This window comes from Leptosomus discolor, chromosome 10, assembly GCF_034619465.1.
Source record: "Leptosomus discolor isolate bLepDis1 chromosome 10, bLepDis1.hap2, whole genome shotgun sequence".
NCBI classification, from domain to species: Eukaryota; Metazoa; Chordata; class Aves; order Leptosomiformes; family Leptosomidae; genus Leptosomus; species Leptosomus discolor.
The window spans coordinates 9,598,236-9,623,856 of NC_141400.1; the positions used below are offsets into that span (position 1 = coordinate 9,598,236).

At 42.1% G+C, this 25,621-nt stretch overlaps 1 protein-coding gene across 4 annotated transcripts in view; it reads left to right on the plus strand.

Annotated features, from left to right (window-relative positions):
* Positions 1-2,381: 2,381 nt before the first annotated feature.
* CSNK1A1 (casein kinase 1 alpha 1) overlaps positions 2,382-25,621 on the plus strand; it is a 36,721-nt gene continuing 13,481 nt past the window's right edge. For 3 of the 4 annotated variants that reach the window (XM_086470991.1, XM_086470988.1, XM_086470989.1), the window contains exons 1-6: positions 2,382-2,758; positions 3,639-3,745; positions 16,612-16,738; positions 18,487-18,585; positions 20,989-21,072; positions 24,394-24,533. In XM_086470991.1, coding sequence (XP_086327117.1) covers positions 2,636-2,758; positions 3,639-3,745; positions 16,612-16,738; positions 18,487-18,585; positions 20,989-21,072; positions 24,394-24,533 — 680 coding nt within the window. In that variant the 5' untranslated portion in view covers positions 2,382-2,635. The remainder of the gene's footprint in view (positions 2,759-3,638; positions 3,746-16,611; positions 16,739-18,486; positions 18,586-20,988; positions 21,073-24,393; positions 24,534-25,621) is intronic. The other variant, XM_086470990.1, reaches the window with a different exon arrangement.

The window sequence follows — 25,621 nt, forward strand, 5'->3', positions numbered from 1 at the left end:
GAAATGAGTGTGAGTTTAGAGATACCTCATTTGCCCTTGAAACTCCAGCCCCCTTAACTAGTGTGTGATGCATCTGAGCTCCTCCGCACAAGATCCACATTCTCTTTGAGTGACAAGAGTGCAGATATTCTTGCTTGCGCAAATGCTCCTTGACAGAACCGAGGTGGGAACGAGTTGGAGGCTAGCTTGCTCTCAGAGCATCATTTTCATTCTGGGTGCATCTGGCACAGTCTGGGCTGATTTTGAATCCTTCATATTTTATTTTTATTAGAGATGTGGAGACACCTGTGGTAAAACCTTGAATCCAAGCTCCTTGAAACACAAGGGGAACTTGGAGCTGGTATTTGATGTTCAGGGCATTGCTGGCTGCCAATCTTCTCTCTCCATTCCTCCTGGTCTCTCACTATCATCCTGTAGCTGACTGAGTCCACCACAGGAAGAAACACTGGCAAATCACAGACTTCCTTCTCTGCCAAACAGCCAGATGGACACAAGCCAGGACTTTTTTGCACTTGTGCAGACAGAAAGTGTTTGTATCACAGTGCCTTTACCAAGCTAGAAAGCAACATGGTGAGTGCAATAAAAGCCTCTATCACTGTGTGGATACTGTTCTGTTAAGAGGACTCCTCTACCTTGATATGAACGACTTGTTACCAATATAGCAGTGTCCTGACCTGGACCTCTTAATCTTACTTTTCTCCAAAACAGATAGCTATCAAAAAAATATATCTGTCCATAGACCAGTCTTAAAATCAAACTTTTTATTATTCTCATGGCTTTGGGTGTACCAGGCAAGCTGGAAAGCAGTTTCTCTGACTGTGTCCCTTAAAAGCAGACACTCTTGAGTCTGAGTAGGCTTTCCTTCTACATACATCAGCCACATTACTGTAGGAGCTTTCTTCTTCCTGCAGACTGAATCATTTCCCAAATGTAGGCTTGCACAGAAGACACAGCTCTGACAGGGAGTGGTGATGAGTCACCAGGAATTCACAGTTTTGTGTTCCTGCAAAGAAAAAACTCACAGTGCTGAGCGAGGGGGCACCAGAGGAGATCTTGGCTTTGACAGACAGCAAGAAACAGCTCCTGGAGCATGAGCTGCTGGGTCAAAGCAATCTGGGGAAGGAGAGGAGCTGAGTGTAATGGCCACATGAAGGTGGGGGCCGCAGGGTCAAGAGATGTGGCCATGACGGCTGGCTCTGCCTGCATGCTGTGGTCCTTGTGAGGGGACCTGAATCCTCGCTTATATTGGAAAACTCCTGGCAGAAATGCGTGCGGCCCATCCAGGATCTGCACCCCGAGCAGGCCGAGGCTGAAGGGATAAATCAGATGTAGCAGGCCGGGCAGGGAAGGGTAATGAAGCAGATGCCATGTGTGCTCAGGAGCAGGGAAGGCACCACCGGTCCCTCAGCTCAGCCGTACAACCCCGCAGGCTGCGGACACCGCAGGGCCTTGGTGCCGCAGGAGGACAGGAGACAGGCTGTGGTGGGTTCCCCTGTCTACAAACCCGGACCGTCAACACGCCCGCAGGTCGGCGTTTGGGATTCGATAAGAACCTTGAAGCAGTGCCAGCAGCCCAGCCACAACCCCACACGAGAGGCGTGAAGCCTGCGTCACGGCGGTGACTGGCCCGGCCTTATCTCCTGTCCCCAGCCCCAAGGCCCACCTCGCAGCCAGCCAGGGTGGATGCACAGCCTAGCGGGGAGCCCCCCGCCGCCGCAGGGGTGCGGGTGCGGCCGGGCAGAGCAGACACCCGGAAGGCTCAGGAGGAGCCTCGCGGCTTTGGATCCACCTCTCTGCTCCCAGCCCTGAGCAGGGCAGCGCCCTCGGCAGGCCCGATCGAGGCCCACGGGGCGGGGGCTGGAACGCCTGCCCCTTTAAGTAGCGGGTGAGGGCACGTATGCTTCTCTCCGCCCTCTTCCGCCCGGGCTCGGGTTCGGGTGGTGCGCATGCGCGCAGCTGGCACGCAACGAGTCGCTGGACCGGGGGCGGGTGAAGAGGGACGCCGGTCATTGACTTTGAGGGCAGGCGGCGTGTGCGCATGCGCATAATTCACCACCACTCCCCACCCCCCACCCCCCATGTTCGCCCCGCCCTCTTCCCCGCCCGGGCAGGCCCGCACGCAAGCGCGCTGCGGGAAGGAGGTGGCCTTTCCGTGGCGCATGCGCGCCAGCCGCCCCGCCCCGTTCCCAGCGTGCCCCGCGCGGTGAAGAAGCGGCGGCTGCAGGCTGGGGGCATTTTGTGTCCGCGATAGCAGCGGTTGAGAGACAAGATGGCGGCGGCGGCTGACTGAGGGGCCGGCGGCGGCCGGGACCCGGCGCAGTCAGCGGGCTTCGTGTTTCCCTTCCCCTCCCCCCTCTCCCCTTCCCTACCCTCACAGCACCTCGGTGGCTGCCTGTCGTCTTTCTGGAGGGCGCCGAGAGCCGAGCAGCGGCGGGACAGAGCCGCGGAGGGGGGCGCCCGCCAGAGGGGCCCGGCTGGAGCTGAGCACCGCGGACCAGCCTTTCTTGTTCTGCCCCCTCTTCCTTCCCCTCCTTTCCTTCCCCTGCCCCTTTCCCCTTCTCTGGGGCGGCGGTAGAGCCCTCATTCTTCCCCCGAGCCTCTCAGCGCCGGGAGGGCCCCTCAGCCGCCCCTCGCCATGGCGAGTAGCAGCGGCTCCAAGGCAGAGTTCATTGTCGGAGGCAAATACAAGCTGGTGCGGAAGATCGGGTCGGGCTCCTTCGGGGACATCTATTTGGCGATCAACATCACCAACGGGGAGGTAAGGGCGGCTCGCACTCCCTAACCTCCATGGGCACATCGGCGCGGTCCCTTCCGCACTTCGGGGGGAACCAGAGACCAGCGATAACCTTCCCGAGGCCAGCTTGAAGCGTGTTTTTACACACCCCCACCCCCACCCCCCCCTTGCCCCTGGTATCGCTGCTAGTGAGGCACCGGGCGGCCTCGTCTTGCCAGGGTGGCCAAGCCGCCCTCTGCGGGGTGAGGGAGTGAAGGTGCGTACCCCGGGTTGAGGGGCTTCCCCCGCTTGATGGCCTTCATCGCCGGGGGGTGGCACAGCCCCTTCCGACGGCAGAGCCGTGCGGACGTGGTCTCCCCCACCCAGCTTGCTTGCGAGTGGTAGGGAGAGGAGACTATCATTGTGGGAAAACATAGTTTTGTCTTTTATGAGCGGCCAAAGTCGTTCCTCTGCCGTCAATCATCTATCCCCCTCTCTCAGCTGGGGAACACTTTGTCTCATTTTCATCAACAGTAATAGAAACAAAGAAGATCCCCTGTTTTTTCAGCTCTTTTTTCCTTGGTGTTTTTTTTTTCTTCCTCCCCCTCACGGCTTTGAGCTGTAAAGAAGAAACACCCACGTATGTTCTTCCTCACTTACATGGATCTGAAGACTTTACATCTCCAGCTCAGTTTCATGACCTGGGATGGATATTTACGTACAAATCATCACGATGTGGATTTTATTTGAAGATGCAACAAAATGCAGGACGTTGAGCACCGAGAACTTTAAAAAAAATAATACCTCAAAGCATTTGCAGCAGGGGTGTATGGGGGATATTGAAGTGCTCTGCACCTTAAACCTCAGTGGCAAAGCTGTGCTTGGTGGACGCTCTGCTCTGACTCCTTGTTCCCTCTCACTGTAGGAAGTTGCTGTAAAGTTGGAGTCTCAGAAGGCTAGACATCCCCAGCTGCTGTATGAAAGCAAACTATACAAGATTCTGCAGGGAGGAGTTGGCATCCCACATATACGGTAGGAATCATTCGTGTATGCCAGTATAGTGACTTTTCTTTAATGTTAGTGTGAGGCAGGATACCACCATTAAAAAGAGATTTATCTGGAAGGGATTGGGCTGTTGGGAGGGAAAAATGCTCCATTCCAAGCTCTACAACTGGTTGGGTATCCTGCCCACCGGCCCGCTGTCTTTTCTTAGCTGTACGTACTGTGCTTTGAAAGTGAGATCTTCAGCAGCTCCCGAGTTGTGAGAAATTCTTGTCCTGCTTAGAACAAAGTGTGAGACTCTCGGTGAGAGCCACTGCTCTTGATGAGGTTGAGAGTTTGGAGCCGGTACTGGAAATGGCTGCTTTCTTTTGTTGCTTTCTTTTTTTTTTTTTTTTTTTTTGTTCCAACATGTCTTCCTCCTCCGCTCAGAAAATGGCGGATGGACGTGATTAACCCTCCCCCTTCTCGTGTTGGGACAAGGGACGTGCTCAGGCATGTATCTTTTCCTTTCATAGTTATGTGCTGCAAGGCTTGAGACTGCAGAGAACCTCAACCAGGAATGAAATGGCAGCCCCTTTCTGTTACCCGCAACAGATGCGTCACTAGGATTTCCGTACAGTTAAAGTGCCAAGATTAATCCCTCCCAGTTGCTCATTATGCAGGTTCCTTGTTTCATAGTCTGTCTGAAACTTTCAGTAGTGTTTAATAATTTCCTGATCTGGAAGAAAATCAGTGGTGCAGCAGACTCTAGGAGGAGTTACTTCGCTTGAGGTTATTGAAGTGTCCTATTCGCTTACTTCGCAACTACTGAATCTATACGTCAGAGTAGATTCAATGCAACTTCGGTTTTCTCCAGAAAGACTTTGTTCAAGAAGTTGTGCTTTTTTTAAACTTAGTTAATAGTTGTTTTCAAAGTTAGTATTTCTCACGTTTGTGCTATGCCATAAAGGAATTTCGTTCTTGGAGCTGCAGAAACGATTTCGATTTAGATGCTGGGTCAAACTGGATTACATTTAATCTGTTAACCCTTCCCCGGCATAGTTTTATGCGCACCTACATCAATAGCGGCCTGTGGGGTCTATTGTAAGGTTGTAATTACAACACATTCTAGATCATGTATTAATTTTAGAAAACCTAAAACAAGTCTACATTTCCGAGGTTAATGGCTCCCCTCCTCGCCCTTCTCCCCGAACACAGCTGGCTGTAGTCCTGCATGTAAGCTGGAGCTGTGCAGTGGAGGAGACAGTGTTGTCGTGGCCATCTGTCCTCATTCACTACAGCCTTTTGCAGGAATAGAATAAACACACCTGAATTAAGCAGAATATTTGCAGTTTAAACAGAGTTGTTTATGTGAAAACAGATTTAGTCTTTATTTTATACTGCACTTTCCTTCTTTTCTTGAATTGGGTGCCTTTATTTCACAGCTGAAAGAATAGGAATTGCATTTTGAGAAGCTGTGATGGTGTAGTTACATGCTAAAACAGGGATAACTGGGAAAGCAGCCAAAGCAAGCAGTATCAGGTGTTTCATAGAAGAACTGGAAAAGCAGGCATTCTTAAACTTTTTTTTTTTGAAGAGTAAATGTACTTGGTGCTATAATGAGGCCTAAGTTGCAAATTTTTCAACTTCTCCATGTAACAAAGTGAACTGCTGTTCTTGGATTTGGTTAAAATGCCCTGTGAGAGTGTTTTGTTTAAAGCCAAATACTGGATGTAATCTTACATGTTGAGGTTGTATGTTGAGAAACTTGCGTCTGGCTTCAATTACAGCAGTCGTCTTAAGTGTTCTTCCCTTTGTATCTGGTGTTCTTGTATCTGGCTTTGTTTTCTGTGTAACCGGTCGGTGACTGGTTTAGAAGTCTCACCACCACAGGGGAACTACAGCCTTTGTTAACACACACTTCCTCTCTGCGGCCCCCCCCCCCCCCCCCCCCCGCCTCCAATAATACAAGATTACAGGAATCTGAGTAAGAATGGACAACTGAGGCAATACTCAAAGCAACTCCAATTGATTCATGAACCCGTTGTGCTAAAGGTGTGTGATCTATTTGATAATGTCAGTGAGTCTTAAAGCTTTTCACTTTCAGATGCTCGCAGTGTTAATCTTTGTAGTATTTTTCTAGAAAAGTGTCTTTCAAAAAATTTTTGGAAATACCTTTATTGTCTTTAGAAGCAGCATTAATTTTAAATCTATTTGTATGTACCGGATGCTGCTTGACAGGTTTTTTGACTAGGCTTATGTTACTAGTTGTTGTCTTGCTGTAGGATGTCTGGTAATGTTTGAAGAAATCTAAAATAGTATTTTTATGTTTATCTCCTAAGAGGAGGCTGAGCAGGGCACCCAGCACAGTTCTTGTGACAAACGTTAAAAAGTGATGTGTTTAGTAGAAGTAGAATCTATGGTACTCTGAATCTGAGGGGAACCAAATGAGATCAGTCACTGAGGTGCTTAACAAGGCTATGTCTTTGAATAGGCTATTACAAAAAGTAAGTCCAAAGTGAAATAACTGTGTATTGTTTCAGACGATTCAAGCTTTTCTGACCTGCGTTTTTGGCAGCAGCTAAGCTGGGAGAATGTATGACTTTGTACTTCGGTCACTTTGCATGTGTAATTGATAATACGTGTTCTGCCATTGTTTTATAATGATATGCTGTCCAGTTGGAATGAGCTGTTCTTGATTCGGTGTATTTAGAAGGATGAATCAAGTTGAAGGAAAATCTTTCAATACATTTGCTAAACTTTCTGTAATGTGACGCCTTTAAACAACAATAGTACAAACAGCATTTGATAGAAAATTAATTAATCATTCTAAGCTTTTCCCATTGCCATGCTGTATAAGCTGGGCTCAGCAGCATTTTTATCTCAGTGCTACCTGTCTGGGAAACAGAGGCACATAATCATGGATTCCTCATTTTAGAGGGACTTGTTCTCTATTTTTCATCTACTTAAGTAATGCAGTGGCCAAGATCAGCTTACATGAAGCTGCATGATGTAGCTTTGCCTTAAAGTGCTCTGTTGTAGATCTTTGACTCACAAAGCTGAAGTAATAGGTGAGGTATGGATTGCTCATTCATTTTGGGCACCTGTTCTTAAAAGTGAATTCTGCTCTTTACATGTGAATGCGAACTTGGTAATGATAGCATATTTGGAGTGTTTCTTAAATTACCTAGAACCAAGCAATTTTTTTTACAGCCTTTAAGGTTGATTTGATGGCCTTTCTGGCGGATTGCGAGAAAGCTAATGAGCAAAATCAGTTTTGGAGTTAAAAGTTGTTTGATATTACTTCTGTGGGATCAACTGTGAGCCTTCACTTGTTATAGAGGGTGAACAAGGGGCACTGGTACTCCCAGTCTAACAGAACACATTGTTTGCATGTGAAATATCAAAAATTGAGATTGGAATGTCTTTACTCTCTGAATACTCTAAACCCTTTTAGACTTGCAAATCTACTGCTTATTCTTGTTTCCTGGAAGACTAGCAAAGTTTCTGAACTTGTTTCTGGAGTTTCACAAAACCTTACGTAAATGTGCTACAGTTTTTAAGCTGTGGTTTGTTCTTGATGTACAAATTTTGGTTTATTACCTTCGTTTTTCACAAAAGGCTCTTGAACCAAGCTTAACATTATAACAATCTGATCTGCCTTTAGGACACAATGCAAAGTCCACAGTATTCTGCTGGGCTTATTCTCATTGTTCTCAGCCATCAGCTGTCTTTTTCTTTTTTCCTCTCTTTTTCAGTGGCAAAGCATTTTTAGCTGTAATCTTGTTAACTGGGCACTGATCCTATTAGTTTAGACTAGATGCCCTTATTCCCAAATTCTTCGTACTGGCTTGGAGGAATGCAGCAGAGCGTGTTTGGTGATTTTTGTGCGTTGTTCACAGTGTAACTGTTAAAGCGTTCTTGAAAAAGCAGTTGAATGATCTGTGTTTGCCATTTATGGTGTTTATCAACTATTGTTTGTCTCCTTTGTGAAGATTACCTTTAGGTACTCTTTCAGATGTACTTTTGAAGAAAAGTCTGCTTCAGATTTTTCTCCTGAGAATGTCATGGGAGAACTTGTTTTTGTGATCAGTTTCAAGTGGAAAATGCTGTGCTGGAACCAGCTGTGGCTACTGGTGATGTATTAGAAGTGTTGCACTTCAGAGCAGGAAGAGAGGCTAGTGAATGTGAAACAGATACTGCGTAAATTCTTCCGTTGGCAAGGCCAAAGAGATACTGCACAGCATGTGAGGCCAATCAAGGTGATAAGCTACTGACTTTGGGATTTTTTTTGCAACATTCTCTTGCAAACCAAACAAGTAAATCCTTGTATTGCTGAACTTTTCAGTGCAGTAAGTTCTTGCAAAATATTTTGATGTTGAGAAATTCAGTGTTGCTGCCCGTGTATCACTATGCAGTCTTCTAAATAGTGAAGCATATTTTAAAGTGTCTGGAAAAAATAATCTATACAAGTATCTACGATTTTTGTTCTGCTGGTTGCTTACTGCCATGTTGTTGGATAATCTATTAATAACAGACTCTGCCTGTATTCATCTTCACTAAATAATACATGGAAAGGAAAAATGTGGTCAAGTTTGGTAATCTTAGGGTTGTTCTCACAATGTATTTTTCCTTGAGCACTTCAAATTTTGATCTCTTTAAGCAGTGCTTAAAAATCTGTGAATACACCTTTTAAACACCTTCATTTTAAACTGTTTTTCCAATAACTTCCTGCAGTATTAAAAAAACCCAAACAAACGAAACCACTACCCCCAAAAACACACCACCAGAGAAAAAAAACATCAAACCCACAAAGAACACGCCACCAACTTCCGGCATCCGTCCTGCCCTGCACCACCGCCCCCAAAAACTAGTAGTCAAAGTCTGAGAAGTTTTCTATCTTCTTTTCATTGGTAAGACTGATACTTTCATCTAGGTCTGCAAGTAATGAGGAGGAAGGTTCTAGCAATAGAGCCTCATGTTATTTAACCTCCTGTTATTACTTAAGGCTGCATACTGAAGGGCAGAACCACTGTAGTAGATAAGAGGAAGCCTCTTGTTCTGGTAGCTCAAAGTAAAATTGAAATATAGTATTTTAAATTAATACCTAAAATTTTTCTTCTGAGAGAATGAATGTCTTTAAACAAAATCTGTCTGCTGTTTTACAACAATTTAAACTTCTGTCTTAATGGGTCTTTGTGGACTCGTTAGAAGCATCCAAGAGAGACCACAGTTTGAAAACAAATGAAGCTGTCCTTTTTCTATTTTGTTGTTCGGTTGGGTTTTTTTTCTTTTTTTCTCCTAGCTGTAACTCAGCATTTGTAGAAACAGCTGCAAAAGTATGCAGTTTCAGTTCAGTGTTCATCTTGTTTGGAAGAGGTGATCAACAGCAGTACTACTGAAACACTCTTTGGCTCAGCAATGTTTCCTGTACCTACTGTGGCTTAATGGCTTACCTTCTCAACTGAACTGAACCTTCTGACTTTTCTGGAAGAAAGTTGACTTAGGTTCTCCTCGCTTCCTACTAGGTATTAATGCACCTCGTTAAACAGCTAGCAAAGCAGTGAGTCAACTACATGGAAGTACGTGTGCAACCCAACGCTAGGGAGATGAAGTGACCGTATTGCTTAGGAGATGAGTTGCACTGTCATACTTCATGTATTCATATTTCTCTCATAACCGTACAAAAAATGATACAGAATTTTATTTATAGAGTCTATCTAACTTCATAGTGTAGGGTGTTCATTGCTCTTTCTTTATTTAGTACTTGGGTGGCCTAATTCATACTCACCATGGCAACTAACATTAGATGACATCTGCTGAATATTTCACTTCAGTATTTCAGTCATGCCATATTATGTTAAGTTCATTTGTATTACTCCTAGCTGGCTAACAGTTAAGTGCTTTTCCAGCTTCAGGGGAGATACACTAGAAATAGAAAATGTGTGTCAATTTAGACATCAATATTATGATGATAGATTACCTTTCTTATATGTGTTGCTTCAGTATCAGTTAAGACTAAAGTTAGTGTATTTTTACAGGCAGAATATACTTCTTAATTTGTCTGAAACATCATTATTTGTCAGGAGATGTCTGTCCTGAGAAGTCTAGAACATGGGACCAGAAGGGACCACTTTGGTCCAAATCCAGCACCTGTTTTGGACAACGTGCTTTTCTGTCTGTGAATCAGTCAGGTGCAATGTTAAAACTTTCTAGGCTAGCACAGCAGTGCTCATGATTCTGTTGCTGCTGGACAGAGAGAGAGAGCTTTTGTGCCTAAAGGTAAATGTTTGTACCTGTAGGCAGTCAGTTCCTATTTATTTCTTCCCTGATTTTTCTTTTGGTGGTTAATAACCTTCTTGCGATGACAGTCTTCGTGTATCTATAAAGAATAGTTGCATAACTTCATAGCTGCCTTGCTGAGCTGTTTGAATACTTGGTTACAGTGGTCACCACTTTCCTGTCTTTCTTGATGTCTCTCTTCTGTCCCTGTTCTGATTTGGATTTTCTTTCCTGAACATTGGTGACAGGGCTTGCACGTCAGCGCCTTAAGCATTGATACCGATTGCTTCACAGTTTCTCTGTAGAATGCCTGTACTTTTACTGGTTGGGATTACTTACTATTTTTCAGTGATGCCTGACACTAGAGCTGTATAATTATAGGGAGGTCTGTGTTCTCTCTTCAGTCGCATCATCTGACTAATGCCTAGAGACATTTGTGTAAGTGACTTAGTGCTTGCAGAAATGGAATACAGTTCCAGAGTGTTTATCCATTCAGTCTCATGTAGTTTTCTGTAGGATGTCTGAATCGGGGGCTGGAGCACCTCCACTGTGAGGGCAGGCTGAGAGAGTTGGGGTTGTTCAGCTTGGAGAAGACTCTTGAGAGACCTTACAGCTGCCTTCCGGTGCTGAAAGAGGATCTACAGGAAAGGTGGGAAGGGACTGTTTACAAGGGCATGTAGTGATGGGATGAGGGGCAATGGTTTTAAACTAGAAACAGGTAGATTTAGATTGGATATTAGGAAGAAGTTCTTTACCTTAAGGGTGGTAAAGCACTGGAACAGTTTGCCCAGAGAGGTGGTGGAGGCCCCATCCCTGGAGGCATTCAAGATCAGGCTTGATGGGGCTCTGGGCAACCTGATCTAGCTACAGATGTCCCTGCTCACTGCAGGGGGAGTGGAGTAGATGACCTTTGAGGGTCTCCTCCAGTCCAATACATTCTATGAGGCCTTCCAGACTTATATATTCACCCTGATGTGCCTGCTGACCTGTCAAACGTAATAATAAGGTGATCTTGGGTAATTCTAGTAGTAAGTTCCTTCCAGCTTGCTTGTTCACTGAACACTTTCTGTTTTAATAGCATTTTAAATCCACCTTAGTTCTGCCAATCTCCGTCTTTGCCATGTGAACTCCTCCACTTGGTTTTGAAAGCTCAAGTGCTGGGAAACTAACTGCATAGGACTGCGCAGAGTAATCATAGGGTCATGTACTGTGAATTATGAAAGGGGTGAAAGTTTATGTAATGTCAAAGAAGGCCAAATTGGCCTCTCTTTTTCCTTAATGTGACTATAAAGGTTTCTGGAATTTTGAAGCTTTGAGTTTAACTGTTCAAGTCTTGTCACAGAAGGATTGTTATTTCCTTCCAGTGAGGCACCAGCAGATTTTTTTTTTCTCACAAAAACAGACCTGCAGTTCTGTTCGTAATTCCAGGTTGCCACAGCCTCCACTGGTCTAGTCGGTGATCAAATTGACAGAAGCCTTTAGTGGAGGTTAGGCTACCTGGCAAAGCAGGTGTTGACTGAGGAGAGCTTTTATTAGGCTGGAACAAAATAGTCTTGCTATAGTTGGTCTGGTAGTAGGAACACTTTCATGTGACACTGAGCTGATGTTCTGGTTTTGTATATAATAAGCTGAAGTCAAAGTAATGTGCCATTATGCTAATGATGGCAATGCCTTTACTGTCTTTGTGGTTTCAGAATGCATGAGATTTGGGGTTTCTTTACCAGTGATTAACAACTATACAGTTAGTAGTTTAGTTTATCTTGGTCTGAATTTGAGATTTTTTTTCTCATCTGAATCTTCTGATGGTCATCACATGACCAGCTCACACAGCTTTGGTAATTGCGTTGGTTTTGTTATGTTATTGTAATTACAAGTGCCAATGTAATGGATGAAACTGCTGGTTGACTACTATAAAGTTGTATAAGTGGTACAGTAGTGTGCAACTGAGCCTGTAATTTCATGGCCTGTGTCTGAATTCTGTTAGCACTTCGCCCACCTCTCTTTGCTAATTGACCTCCCTCAATTTGACCCTTTCAAAGGAAGATATGCTAGATGTGAAGAGTTTATAATGAGGAAATAAGATGTTTTCTCACTTAAAAACCAACCAAACAAACAGAACAAGCTATTAACAAACATTTTCTCAAATATTTCTTTTGTCATTGACATGATTTACAAAATACACAGTTGCTGAAATAGGCATCATGCAGTTTTTGAAAGATGCAGCTCTGAAAACAGAAAAGGATTTTAAGTTTGGGTAGACCCGACTACAGTGTTTGCTACTGAGTGCTAGATGTGCATCAGTACTTCACTTGCTTGTCTCAAGTTTAGTCAAGGAATTAAAAGAACTACCCCACATGAGTTTAAGTCAACATTCACTTGCCATGGGATCTGGCATCAAACCATTGTGTCATGTGACTTCCTTGTTCAGCTTAGAGCTACAAATACTGAAATTCAAGATGTTACAAAATTTCAGCTGTGTGCCTGTACTGGGGCAATGTATCAGGCTGCTGAGCCACCTGATTTGGAAACTTGTGACCTGGTGAGTCTTGGTCATTCAAATTAGACAAGTCACTGAAGTCAAATTGAGGTCACTGTGTTCAGTCTTTACCCGTGCTTTGATGGAAAGCTTTGTAAAGGATATTTATGGTATCCTAACTGATCTAGAGTAATTTGGGCTGTAGCTTTAAACAGATGAGGCAAGGGAGTGACGAAGCATTTTCATGCATGTGTGAGTTTGGGCACGCCTTACAGCTTAAATATGGACTAGGGTTCTTAACAGCTGTATCAGATGTTACTGTAACGCTGCCAGTTCAAGGATAAATCTTAGCCCGTAATAATATTGTCCTGTAATGTTTTGTGTAGTCTTGAATAAGATCATCTACTGCTGTTCTTCAGGAAAGGATTGATGACGATCCGTACTTTGTGGGGGTTTTTTGGCATAAGTAGGTGTAAATGGACCTGTGCTACAGAATCAAAATTTTCTATTTAGGAAATATGTCCTAATAGGACATACAGCACTGTGGGAATGAGTTAGAGAAATACTGAGTTTTCCTAGTGTAGTAATTAAGCTTTTCTTTTTGAAGTAAAACATTGTATGTAACTATGCAGAGTCATTACCCTCCCAAAGTGAACTGTCAAGTAGTTACACCTCTTGTTCCCACTCTTCACTCCCTCCCAAAACTTTTCTCTGCTTAAAATGTATTGCTCCTGTTGCTTCCTCAGCTTTAGTATGAGAAAGAGTACTTCCAAGTATGCTTAAAAAAAAAAAAAGTCCATGGAGCTCTAACAGACACGTGGGACACTTGTGTTCTGAGATGCTAGTGTCGTGTAAGGGCTTTGTATGGATCATTCCTTCATATTAGTAGTTCATTCCAAATTTCATTGCTGATGCAGTATTAGAACTTCTGAAGATTTCTCTTTGAGACACTAGCTTTTTTTTTTGTAGAATTGTGCTTAGTTTGTTGCCATATTGTTTTGCTCTTTAGCCTAGTAGTGTTAAAACCTGCATGCCAAAGTGCTCTGAACTTGTGCCTGTCCAAAATGTGTGCTTATATGCCATCTTACATTGATTGTGCAAATATGGGACTAAGGAGTACTTGCCAAGCTCTTACATATCATAATGTTCAAGTTTCCTAGGAAGAGCCAAGACTCCTAACACTTTTACTCCGAGTTGCCAGCAGTCACAGCTACTAGACTTCGAATGGACATGATGTAGCCTTACTTCTTAATTCCTTTTTCTCTGGAAATGCTCCAAGGGAAACGAAAACTTACTTGCAGTGTTAGCAAGGTGAATAAAGCACAAGTTACTCCAGTACCCTAGTAGGAGTTTCACTTGCCAGTGGTGAAATTAATAAATGCGGTAGTCTTCTGTGACGAACTACAGGCAGGTAAAACATGAAAATGAAATGTTAAGAGGTTCTGTCTGTCTTTGTCTTGCAGAGTTGATTCTGCTTTCCACCAGTACAGAATGGTCAGATTAAAATTTTCTTGTTCATATGTAGGAGTAAGCCAAATGGAGGTTGTGCAATCAACCTGAATTACTGCACTTACTAAGCAGAGATCCCTATAGAGGAACCAAATGCTTTTTGAAATGTAGCTCCCAGGGTAAGCTTCCTTTTTATCAGCTTCACTTTTTCTGTGGTGCTGTAACTAAATTTTCTTAGCTCAGTTGAAGACTGATCTTTGATCCTTTTCCCTTATACTGCAGTCTCTTGGGCACTGAACCATTACTGTGCTGAACAGTTGCACTCAACATCTGAATTAGACTTCCATTTCTTGAAGATCATATTTTATCTAGGTCTTTATTTACTCCTTAGAATGCTTCAATTCAGCTCATTATTCTTTAGAAGTTTTCATCACAAACCTAAATTTCATGTAACAGAATAACTAGGCAGGTCGTTTAGTCCATATTCATTACTCTAGATGATGGTGATGTTTCATTTCCAACTGTGACCTGGGGAGTTGTGCATAGAGCTGTGTCAGAACTACTGAGGCACTTGTGTAGGTGACTTTGATAAGAACGAAGAAGTAGATTTACAGGCATAGTCAGTAATTCTTGAACAGAAGGTGGTTCATAGTTGACTAAGAACTTTTCTCAATGGTATCTCAATTTGATTCTCCATCTCTGCATTGCAGTTTTAAAATATTCTTCTTGGTTGCTGTTGTGGTTCAAACTACATTCTGATCACTCCTTAAAAGGGCCTAGCTAGGCAGATCTCTTTGAAATGCATATGTTTCATGGCTTGGTGTCATGTTGCTGTGTGAATATTAACCTTTTCATAAATTACAGACTTTATCAAATAATACCATCAGCATGCTTTCCTAGTTGAGCCACTTGTAAGTTGTGGGGGGTTTTGTACATCATAGTACATTGAATTAATTTTTAGAAGGCAGAAACTGATGAAGTGAACTTACAGTAGTGGAGTGATCATTAACAAGTTGCAGGAAAACTTTGGTTGACATTTCATTTGAATGACTGCTTTCAAAATACTTTTTTTTTTTTGCATCCCCTCTTGATGAAGGGAATGAATAAAGGTCCTAGACTGACCTGTAAAAGAGTGGGTATGTTCCACATCTCATAACTTTTACCAGATTTATAACAATGCATTATGAAGTGCATGGTTTCTACTAGAATCCCGACAGTGGGAAGGTACAGGCCAGTAGTTCCTGAAGCAAATCCAAATATAGAATCTTTTCTTTGTGGTTTTATAAACATTTTACTTTACTATCCTGGCTAAGCTTGGAATAATCCCATGAGTACCAAGGAATTTGTTGAATTTGTCAGTGGTAACTATTCTCTAGACAACCACGGATTAGTCTCCTGGAGTCATTGCCTAAAGTGGAAATAAAACATCTCTACAGATCTCTTTAAGCCCCAGCTATGACTGTGTTTGAGCTGAATCTTATTTTTTTAAATTTTATTTTCATGTTCTTATGGGATATATTCTTTCTGTATCTTATCTGCACCACTATTGTTGGAAACTTCAAGACTCCTCCAGAAGAAAGCTTATCCATTGACTGCTGGTACTGGGTCCTTGTCGTAAGGACTGGGTGCCTAGCAAAGGCAAAATGCAGCCTCATGATGGATGAGGTGTTGAATCTTCACAACGATGTGTCGGTACTCAGCGCAGCTTCATAAACGTTTTTTCACACACTTCACTGAATTGAAGGTATCTGGAATGTGCAGGACTGTAGAGAAGACTATTTAGGTTCTATCTTTTAGTGCCCATTTAAAGTATGGAAATTCACAGCTGAGATTTGTGGAAGTGAAGGATATGATTCCAGGTCTTCTCAGGCGGCTTAAGTAGTGAAATACTGTCCCCCAGTTGCAGATAACATAAAGCAGTAGTGTGATGGAAATGGTAGACATGGATTGGAAGGAAAAATAAGCCTTCTGCTTGTCCTCACAGCATTGGTAACGTTAATTTTTTTTGCTGTGAAATGATACGTCAGACACTCAAGGGTGGGTATCACAGTCTGTTTGGCTGCAAATGATATTTTGCTACATTTATGTTTTTTCTTCTATGACACTTAAGTGAATTTTCCCTTTATGATGTTGAAAACCTGGTAAAGAGCCTTTGTCTTCTACTTAATAGGACAGTAGAACTTGATTGCCATTTGTTAAATTTGGATGAATGAATGAAGAGGTGGTATGTCAGTTAACTGCATGACCTGCTTTAGACTGTTGCAGAGAAGTCATACTTGAAAGCGTAAAGCATTTAAAGATGTTTCTGTGAAGTTAAATAGTGCAAGAAACAATGGTGGGAATGTAAGGTGTCCTGTAGATGAGTTTCAGTTTGGACTTTATACATACATGTTGGTATATTAACATGTAATGGCTTCTGCTTTGATTGCGCTTTTATTTTGGTGTTTGGTATTTCAGTTGCTGCTAAAGTGTAGTAGTGTTTCCTCTTAAGGGGAAGATAAATGTGTGTGCACACACTTGCCAACTTGTATATTCTGTTTTGTCCTCTGACTTTGTTTCCAGGAAAAATAAGACCCCACTAGCCTTTGTTTTTAGTTAGCTTTCAAGACTGAACATCAGGCAGGCACGTGCCCTTGCAGGCAAGAGGGCTAATGGTATCCTGGGCTGCATTGGGATTACTGCTAATGCTGAATAATGTTCTTTGTTGCAGGTGGTATGGTCAAGAAAAGGACTACAATGTTCTAGTTATGGATCTTCTTGGTCCCAGCCTTGAAGACCTATTCAACTTCTGTTCTCGCAGGTTTACGATGAAAACAGTACTTATGCTAGCAGACCAGGTACGTGCAAATCTTACTCAGAGGAAGTTAAAAACCCTAAAGTATTTTGTGCAACATGGTTCTTTTTAAGTGGGTTAAATAATATGTTGTGCAGTGTTGCATGTAGCTAAGTGAAGACTTGACCTATATAGGAGCAAAGTAATGGTGTGGCACACAAAATGAATGTAGGCCTGTGGCAGGAGGGCAGTGCTGATACCAGCTCTGGATGCTGCAGGTCTAACAAGTGCAACTTTAGTAAAGTATCAAGACTAATATGGGTGGATTAACTCCCAATATCAGCTGTGGGGGTGGTGTTAGAAGGTCTGAAGCAGTGTCCAGTTATGGTCGATGTGATTCAAACCTGTTACGTGTTGGCCAGCTGCGGTGACAGGTGGGCAATGTGCAAGACTATGGGTCTGTTCTTGTTGAATGCCACTACGCGCTCACAACCTCCTGTAACTTCTAGTACCAGACCGTAAGCTAATAAATACTGTCTTGGTTGTTGTGGTGCCTAAAGACAGTTCTTAAATCTGTTAGTGGAGATGCCACTCTGCCTCAAACTTAATGCCTCTGAAGCTGAGGTCTCTTAAGTCTTTCTCTAGCAACTTACATTTTTTCATCTTGGTCATGAGAGTACAGCGTTTGAAATGGCCAGCCCTATTTATTTCGTGCTACTCAATAAATAGCTTGATTGTGCTGTCTTCAGCTACTGGAAAGGCAGTAAGGGTTTCACAAGTTGAATTTTCAATGGTAGTTTAAATTTCATCTGCTATCACGTAATTGATGTTAGTACCAAGTTGTCACTTAGCCAGATGCTTGTAGAATCCCAGGCTCTTGGCCAAGGAAGCTCACGGCATTTGTGTGGAGACGAGGTCAGCTGTCCCTGTGCACTGCTGCCTTGAGTGGTGTGGTTGCTTCAGAGAGCCATTTGCTTGCTCACTTAGCTGGAGTCTGGGTGTTAACAGCATCTCCGGGGAATCTATATCGGTTTTGTGCAGTATTCCTTTGGATGATAAACACTAATTAGTTGTCATCTGGGAAACAGACAGGATGATGATACCAGTGCATGGAACTGGCTTTTAGAGCATAGTCCAGTAGACCAGATGTCAGGCGTATGGTGTAACAGTTCAACTCATGACAGACTGCGTAAAGAGTGTTTTAGTAGCTGGCAGGCTGTACCGCAGAGATGCCTGTGCTGTGAGCTCACGCGGGGGAAGTCACGTGACCATATATGATGATATGGATGTGCCATGTTTCTCTGCGTCTTCATTGCTGACTGTTTTTCCCAGATCGTGGTAGCCTAGATAGGACAGTATGGGCCACAATCGATTTGTACTTACTCTGAAAACTGTTACCTGGAAAGGTGACGCTTGATGATGAATGGATAACGAGATGGAAGAATAACAGGGATGGGGGAGGGAATGAGCTTTAAAACTAACTTGGGGTATGTGTAGAAAACCTTTGTTCGAAGTAAGAAAAGAAATTACTCTTTCATGGGACAGTATAGTTAGAACATCATCTTGCATGTCTGGGAAATAGTTTCAGGTATTTGGCCATTTCCTGACGAGGATTATGGAATTTTAATATATAAGACAGATAAATTTGTTTGAGCAGCATAAAAAAAAGGACTTGGTTTTCATTAAGCAAATATATCAACTTAGGTTGCAGAAGAAGGTAACACTAAAAATTCATGCTTTCATTGAAGGTTTAAGTGAATTGTATTGCTCTCATTGAAATCTCCCGTTTTGTTGTTGCTCTTTTTTTTACAGATGATCAGTAGAATTGAATATGTGCACACAAAGAATTTTATACACAGAGACATTAAACCAGATAACTTCCTAATGGGTATTGGGCGTCACTGTAATAAGGTTAGTCTAATGCTCTTTGTTTAAAAGATCCAAAGGAAATGGCTATGTTACTTGATTCAAGCTGCACAACCCTGTTTAAAACTCATTGCTAAAACTGATGTTTTGGATGCTAAACCATGGTTCTTTGATGTGAGTTTCTCGGTGTCTGCTTCTAAATGCAGTAGCATACACATGTGGGTCTCTGACCCATGCTGTGGGATGCGCTTCATTGCAAAATGATTTCTAGGCTTGCTGCAAGATGATAAACTAACCCTAGAAAATACTGAGCTAGTTTTCTCAATGATGGAGTTTCATTATCAAGATGACTGTTGTAATAGCATTTTTTTTTCCTCAATCATAAAGTCAAATCTTATCTTTGGCTTTTGGGCTGACTTCCTGGGATGAAAAGAATTGGTGCCAGCGTGGGAGCTCCTGACCTACCAGTCATCAGGGCATTAAATCTTGCAGTGACAGACTGGTAAAGAGAACTCTTCTGCCATCAGAATTGTGGATACAACTAATAGCCAACATGTAGATCAATTGCCTTTATAAGTAAAAGAAATTAACGCACAGATGTTGATTGAAAACTGTTAAGTTGTAGAGAACCTGAATATGTTGTACAACAAAAAACTGCTTTCAATTTACTTTGTGGGGAAAAAAAGCAGGGTGGGGGGGCGGGCTGAGTTTGGTACACTTGTTTGGATGGGTAAACATAGTCAGAAGTGCATGTTTCCTGTTGAAAACCTTATATAGAAGAAAACTTCTTAATTTTATTTTTAGTTCTGAGTGAAATATACTTAATCCTGCAATTTGTGTGTCGAGCTCGGGCAGACAGGCAGCATTGGCAATGCATTAAGCATGCTACTTAATAGAAATTAACTTCAGGACAAATGTACGTCATCAAGCTGTTTATTGGAAGCAAGATTCCCACTTATCTTCTCTATATGCCATCTGAGAATGTCTCATCTCTTTAGGCACTACTAGTGTTTAAAATGTTTACCTTTGTTTGCCTGTATGAATGCCAACTTCAGGGCCATGAACATTAGAAGGGGAAAACTTGATTAACATGAGATAACAGCTCTTGAAGAGGTGCAGTGCACTGAATGTTTAGATACAACCGTTGTTGGAAAAGCTTGTAAGTCCAGCTGAAAGGCAGTCTTTATGTAATCCTGTTGCTGTTAAACTTTGCTTGTTCCCAAGTTTCATACTTTCACTCTGTAGAGCTCTATTTTTCTCTGCTGTGTCGAGCAGTTAGGCTCCTTAATTTTCTGGCATGACTTAGAGTATAACTTAAACTTTAATTTTTTTTTCCTAGTTTTAGTTTCTGATTTCCAATTCTTTTTGGGCCATTTTTCTATACTTTTGCACAGTCATGCTAGGTTGGCATTGCTGCACTCTGTTTCATCTTGATGTGGATTAATGGCCTAGAACTTGCTGTTGTGCTTACTTTAGTGGAGGAACATAGTAGATTTGCATCAGCTGAAACGAAAAACAAAGTTGCCTGTAAAACATTATCATTTTTCCAATTAGTAGACTAGTTAGGGAGCCGTGCAACAATATGGTGGTAAGCACTGTCTGTGGGCATGGGCTTCGTTACCGTTGCAGAGTTTTAGAGATGAGGGAGGTAGTTCTTGATGGAAGTGTAAACTGATAGGTTTACATGAGCAAAATGAGGAATGGGTTGCTTCAGTTTGGAACCAAGTGTTTTATCTAGGGAACACTTGCCACCATACAGTACTTAACTTTTGTTTCTTTCTGTAACTAAGTGTAGTTTGGGGTTTTTTAGCGATGACTATACACAGTTTAAAGAAAATCAGCCACAAAGACTAGAATAGCATGGTAATCTTGTTCCAGTAGCTTCCTGTCAGATATAATTTTTTAAAAATTAAATTTATTTTTTTCAAATTTTAATTTGGTGTTTGGGAGAAATTTTGCTCCCACCTTAAAAGATGAATTTTTAGCTCTGCTAGAAATAAGCCCTGCATGCTTATGAAAGTAAACTTTAAGGTGACTAAATGCCTTCTACCTCTTCCTTACTGAAGATTTGCTTTTTCTAAATGTCTTTTGGGGGAAGGGCAGTTTGTGGAACCAAAGGATGCTTTTGTAAGCAAAACTTTAATTTCCTTTTTTATTAGAGCCAAATGTCACCATTGCTATCCCTGGTCAAGGCAGTGCCATTTTGGAGTGGCTCACAGTTGAAATTTACCTTGTCACATCTTTCAAATTTTCTCCTTGGAAAAAAAAAATAAAATAAAAAAATGAACATACATAATTTTTTGGAAACTACAGTGCTTGGTGGAAGAAGGATGGCATTTGGCTACCCTGTTCTTTCTCGAACGCCTCGGTGTTGCCTGTCTGCGCCGGCCATTGTTGCAATGTAAGCAATACTGTTTGATGCACTGCCACCCTCTATTGTTTGTTCAGTGTTTAGAATCTCCAGTGGGGAAGAGGAAAAGAAGCATGACTGTTAGTACTTCTCAGGACCCATCTTTCTCAGGATTAAACCAGGTCTGAACTATCTCCTATTCCAACCTCAACCCCAAATTCATGTGCTTTATTTTTGTTTTGTTTTTGTTTTGTTTTCTTTTTCTGGAGAATGTAGACCTTGCAAAAGCACCTCTTATGTTGGCATTATTCAGACATACTTGGCAAACATGTAACATTACTAAGATGTTTCCCTGTGGCGCTTGTTTAAATTGTGGAATTATTTCTAAACTCAATATTAAAAAGGGCTAAGTGTACGTGCTTGATTTCAGATGCAGAAGCAGGTTTTACTTTTGTGCTTTAAAACTCAAAGGCAATCTATTGAAAGTGTTGAAGGATAGGCATGCCACCCTAGTGAAAGAAAGGGCTTCTGCGTAGGGGCTGTCTGTTTGCCTTCCTGTAGGGTTCCTGCAGTGTCTTTGAATACCCATGGAGAAGTTCTGTTACTGCTTCAACCAGATTCTTCCCTTGTAGTTTTTGTTCAAAATCTTTGCAAATGTGTAGTGAGGACTCCCATATTTTCATCCATTGTGCTGATAAAATGAAATTACTCCAACCAGCTGTGTCTTGGAGAAGCGTGAGCTTATCTTGTAGTTAAATGTAGTACTCTTGACTCTTCAAGAGAAGATGAATCCAAGAGAAATTAAGACGTATGCCAGTTCATAGCAGGACAGCTGGAAATTGCTGAATATGAATCATAGCTCAAGAGTTTGGCCATAGAATCAGTCCGTAGCTTTCCACAATGCTAGCTTTCGTGTATTAAATTCCAGGCAGCTAGCTGCTGTACGCAAGCTGACAGGCTTCTGTTGTCTGCTTCTGAAACTTTCTTATCAGTTGAGGCAGAGACTTTGATCTACTTCTCTAGTTGCTCTTGGCAAAAATCTTGCCCTACTTCTCCATTTTCCTGCTGATCATGCAACAAACAGAATTAAGGTTGTATGAGGTTATCTGTGGGAATACATCTGTGTTCCTGCTGGCTGGCATCGGTACATTCTGTGCTCGTCCAAATCTGGCTGTATCTTCCAACTTAACTCTTTACAAGATGGACGTACTCCTTTGCCTTCCACCCATCTAGAATGGGGCATACAGGATGAGCCAAAGCTAGGGAACAGAGTAAATTTCCCCAGAGAAATCAGTGCCATAAAATATCATCCAGTTACTTGCCTAGCATAAAACAAGTCTGTGTTGCTGAATTGATTCCTTTTTTTTTTTTAAGAGGTTCTACCCATACCTCTTGAGAGAAGGCAGAATTACCTTCTTCAGGTCTAATATCGAGAGCTGGTAGCAGCTGCAGAAGAGGCAGACCGTCATTAACTTTTACAACTCTTTTGAAGAAAGTAGTCTTATATGTCTGTGCTAAACAGGGCTAGACACCAACTATTTATGTATTAGAGGCACACTTCAGTGTTAATTTTGATGTCATGAACTGTGACTTTGTCCCTTCATACCAATAACAGCAAGATCCCCAGAATTACAGAAAGCACGTGAAGGCTTTGAATTGTTTAACGTGTTTGTAACTAAATGTGCAGTGAAAATATTCTGACTGATGTGTATGGTGTTTGGTTTTCCCTCCTTCTGAAGGCATAGCACTTTGCTTAAATGGGTAAAGGCCCTGCAAAAGTACCCATTGCAAACTATACATCAGAGGCTGTCATCAGATCAGAAAGCTTTAATCAGAAAATAAGGGTTGCATTTGAGCTCAGGCTTTGCTTCTAGGAAAGTTGCATTTGCAGTATAGTAGTCACATAGACACTTTATAGTATCTGCTCTAGGAATTGAGTATCAAAATAGCTAATTTCCTGGTAGCTGGAGAAATATCTATGCTCACTGAGTGAATGACTACCTCTAGTGGTGGCTGTGATGAGTGCAACAAAGACCCCCGCTTTCCTGAACTGTCTGTTCAGTGTAGTTGATTTAAAGACTTGGTTTTATGTCCTCTTGCTCAGAGCATTCTGGTCTTTTGGGGTGACTTTCACTAGAACAGCAAATGTAGAGCTGCTGTGCTTTTTGATTCCATATAAATCACTGCAAGACTTCAACTTAAGGTTTTCTGCTCTGACATCAGTAGTTTAAGAGGTTTTTAGCTTTTTGGCCTGTACATGCTACTATAGTTAGATCTTCTTCAGCCAGAATTCTAAAGCATACCCACCATGCAGTTCATAACCTTTCAGTATCTTTGATAATTCCAAGTGTCACTTTATAACTCTCAGCACTTCTGAGGTGCCAGAGTGACCCTTTGGTTCAGTCTTGGATTCAGGTATACCTGCATATCAATCTCCAGGACTTGTTTGCGTTTAAAGCTGCATCTTCTGTTCTGGAATCACCTTTAAGGTGATACTGAATAGGTTTTTACTGAGAACTTCTTGAACTATATGTCTTTTTTCATCATCTTCTTCTTCCACCCAAGTTACTTCTGCAGTATTCATTAATCTGGAGGGGTTGTAGTCCCTGATCCTGTAGCATTAATTCAGCACTAGAATTGGGAGCTCAGCCCGATGATTTGTAGCTTGAAGACTGATTGCTAGAATTTGAAATGCTCCTTGCGTACTTCTGCCTCAGCTTTTTTGCCTAGTCCTGAAATCTTGTCACAAGAAGGTACAGTGTGTGTTAACCTTTGTAGATAGGCTGGCTGTTAGCACACTAATTAGTATGCACTCAGTTGTTGCTAAATATCAAATCACTGGGCAAGCTTGGTTATTAGAAACCTAAATTGGGTTCCATGTACTAGGCTCTAGCTTCCTGGCTGTGTTAATATCATCAGCAAGTGTGTCATGCTGCTGTGATAGTGTTCTGGTAGTCTTAAAACGAGCATATGATTGAAAGCAAGATGTCTTGTTTGCTGTTGAAGGTTTTGGCCTTATGCTCTGCAGAATGGCCAGTGTTCTTTGAGGCATAGAGAAGAATACAGGATGTGCATCACTTGCATTAAGCTGCTGAGCTGCCATTAACTATCTGTATGTGTAAACTGCTCTAGTGTGAGTGGGGTTTTGTGAAGTGTGCTTTTGCACATACTAGTTCCTTCCGAAATTGTGCACTGTAGTTATCGCGCTAATGTGATACAAACTACAATAGTAACATAAAATAGTTGTAGAGCTAAGCTGTGGATGCTGAGTAGCACAACCTAATCCATTCCACTGGATTGAGAAAAGGCTTGAACTAATTCACTATTAAGTTTTTTAACTAGCAGTTAAAACTAGTTGCGACTCTGCACTGTTACTTTGCTTCCTCTTAACTGTAGGCTGTTACATTGTGTGGATGTCTTAAACTGTAGCTAATGCCTAGTGAAAGAGGTTGGGGATTCCTTGCATTGTATAGAAATATAATCTGTTTTCATTTTTCTTTAAGTTATTCCTTATTGACTTTGGTTTGGCCAAAAAGTACCGGGACAACAGGACAAGGCAACACATACCATACAGAGAAGACAAAAATCTCACTGGCACAGCTCGATATGCCAGTATCAATGCACATCTTGGCATTGAGCAGAGGTGAGTTCAAGGAGATTACTTCTGTGCTTACAGAGGCTGCGGGATGATCTTATTTGTGAGCTTCTGCAGTGTCTGAACTAATTTTATATGGATAAGTGTATATATCCCTTTGCAAATTGGCTGCCTATGCAAGGGGAGGGGGGAAAAAAGCACCGAATTTGCTTCTTGAAGAGTCTTAGGTCTTGCAGGCATGGGGTGGATATTCTGCATGCTGGTTTGGTTTGGGTTTTTTTTAAAGAATAAGCTACACTTTCGTGTGGATCTGTCAGAGGATCTTCACAAATAAGATGGTGCACTTCCCTAATTGTGTTGGTACCTATCGATGCCTCTGCTGACTGGCTTGAGATGCAGTTCTGTAGCCAGAAAGGGTGTTCTAAAGCTGGGATCTGTGTGCTGTTTTTCTCACTCTCGCTTCAGGTTTGTAAACTGTTGTTTAGCCTTTTGCCTGTGAGCAAGACTTAAAGATCTTCTACCTCATTTGCACTGTATTTTGGTTTCTGGCATACACAGTCATAGTTGTGGCTCTGTATGTGTATGTACACATGTATGTGTGGATACATATATTTACACTTTTGAGCTTTGCTTAATCAACAAACGTTTTTATCATCTGGACTAAAAGCATATTGCTGTTACTGTATCCTAGCAGCGGTCCAGTGGAGATATACTTCCAAACAACCGAAAGTGCTGTTAGGTGCTCATGAGCTGTGAAGTGGTCCCTCTCTTGTCTTCCTTACCTATATGCCTAGATATTGTAAAGTATAAGTATAATAGTGTGGCTTTACCACATGATGCTGAGGTCACTTAGACATGGTTAAAACTGCCATGAATGTTTGTGTCTCTGACCTTTGATTTAATCAAGATGGGAATGACAATTTCTAGTGGTCAACTTCAACAGAACATGTAACTTACAAATATTTGGTGCTTTAAAATGCTCCATGTTTCTTCTTTAATTTCCTTAAGGTTCCTTAAGTGCATTTTTTTGTCTGTCAGTGTCATTATTTAAACCTACTTGACATGTAGGTCAGGTAGAGTAGAGGTGTCATTTCTGAAGTATGTTTCCTAGAGCCCAAGCCGTTCTTGTAAGGGAA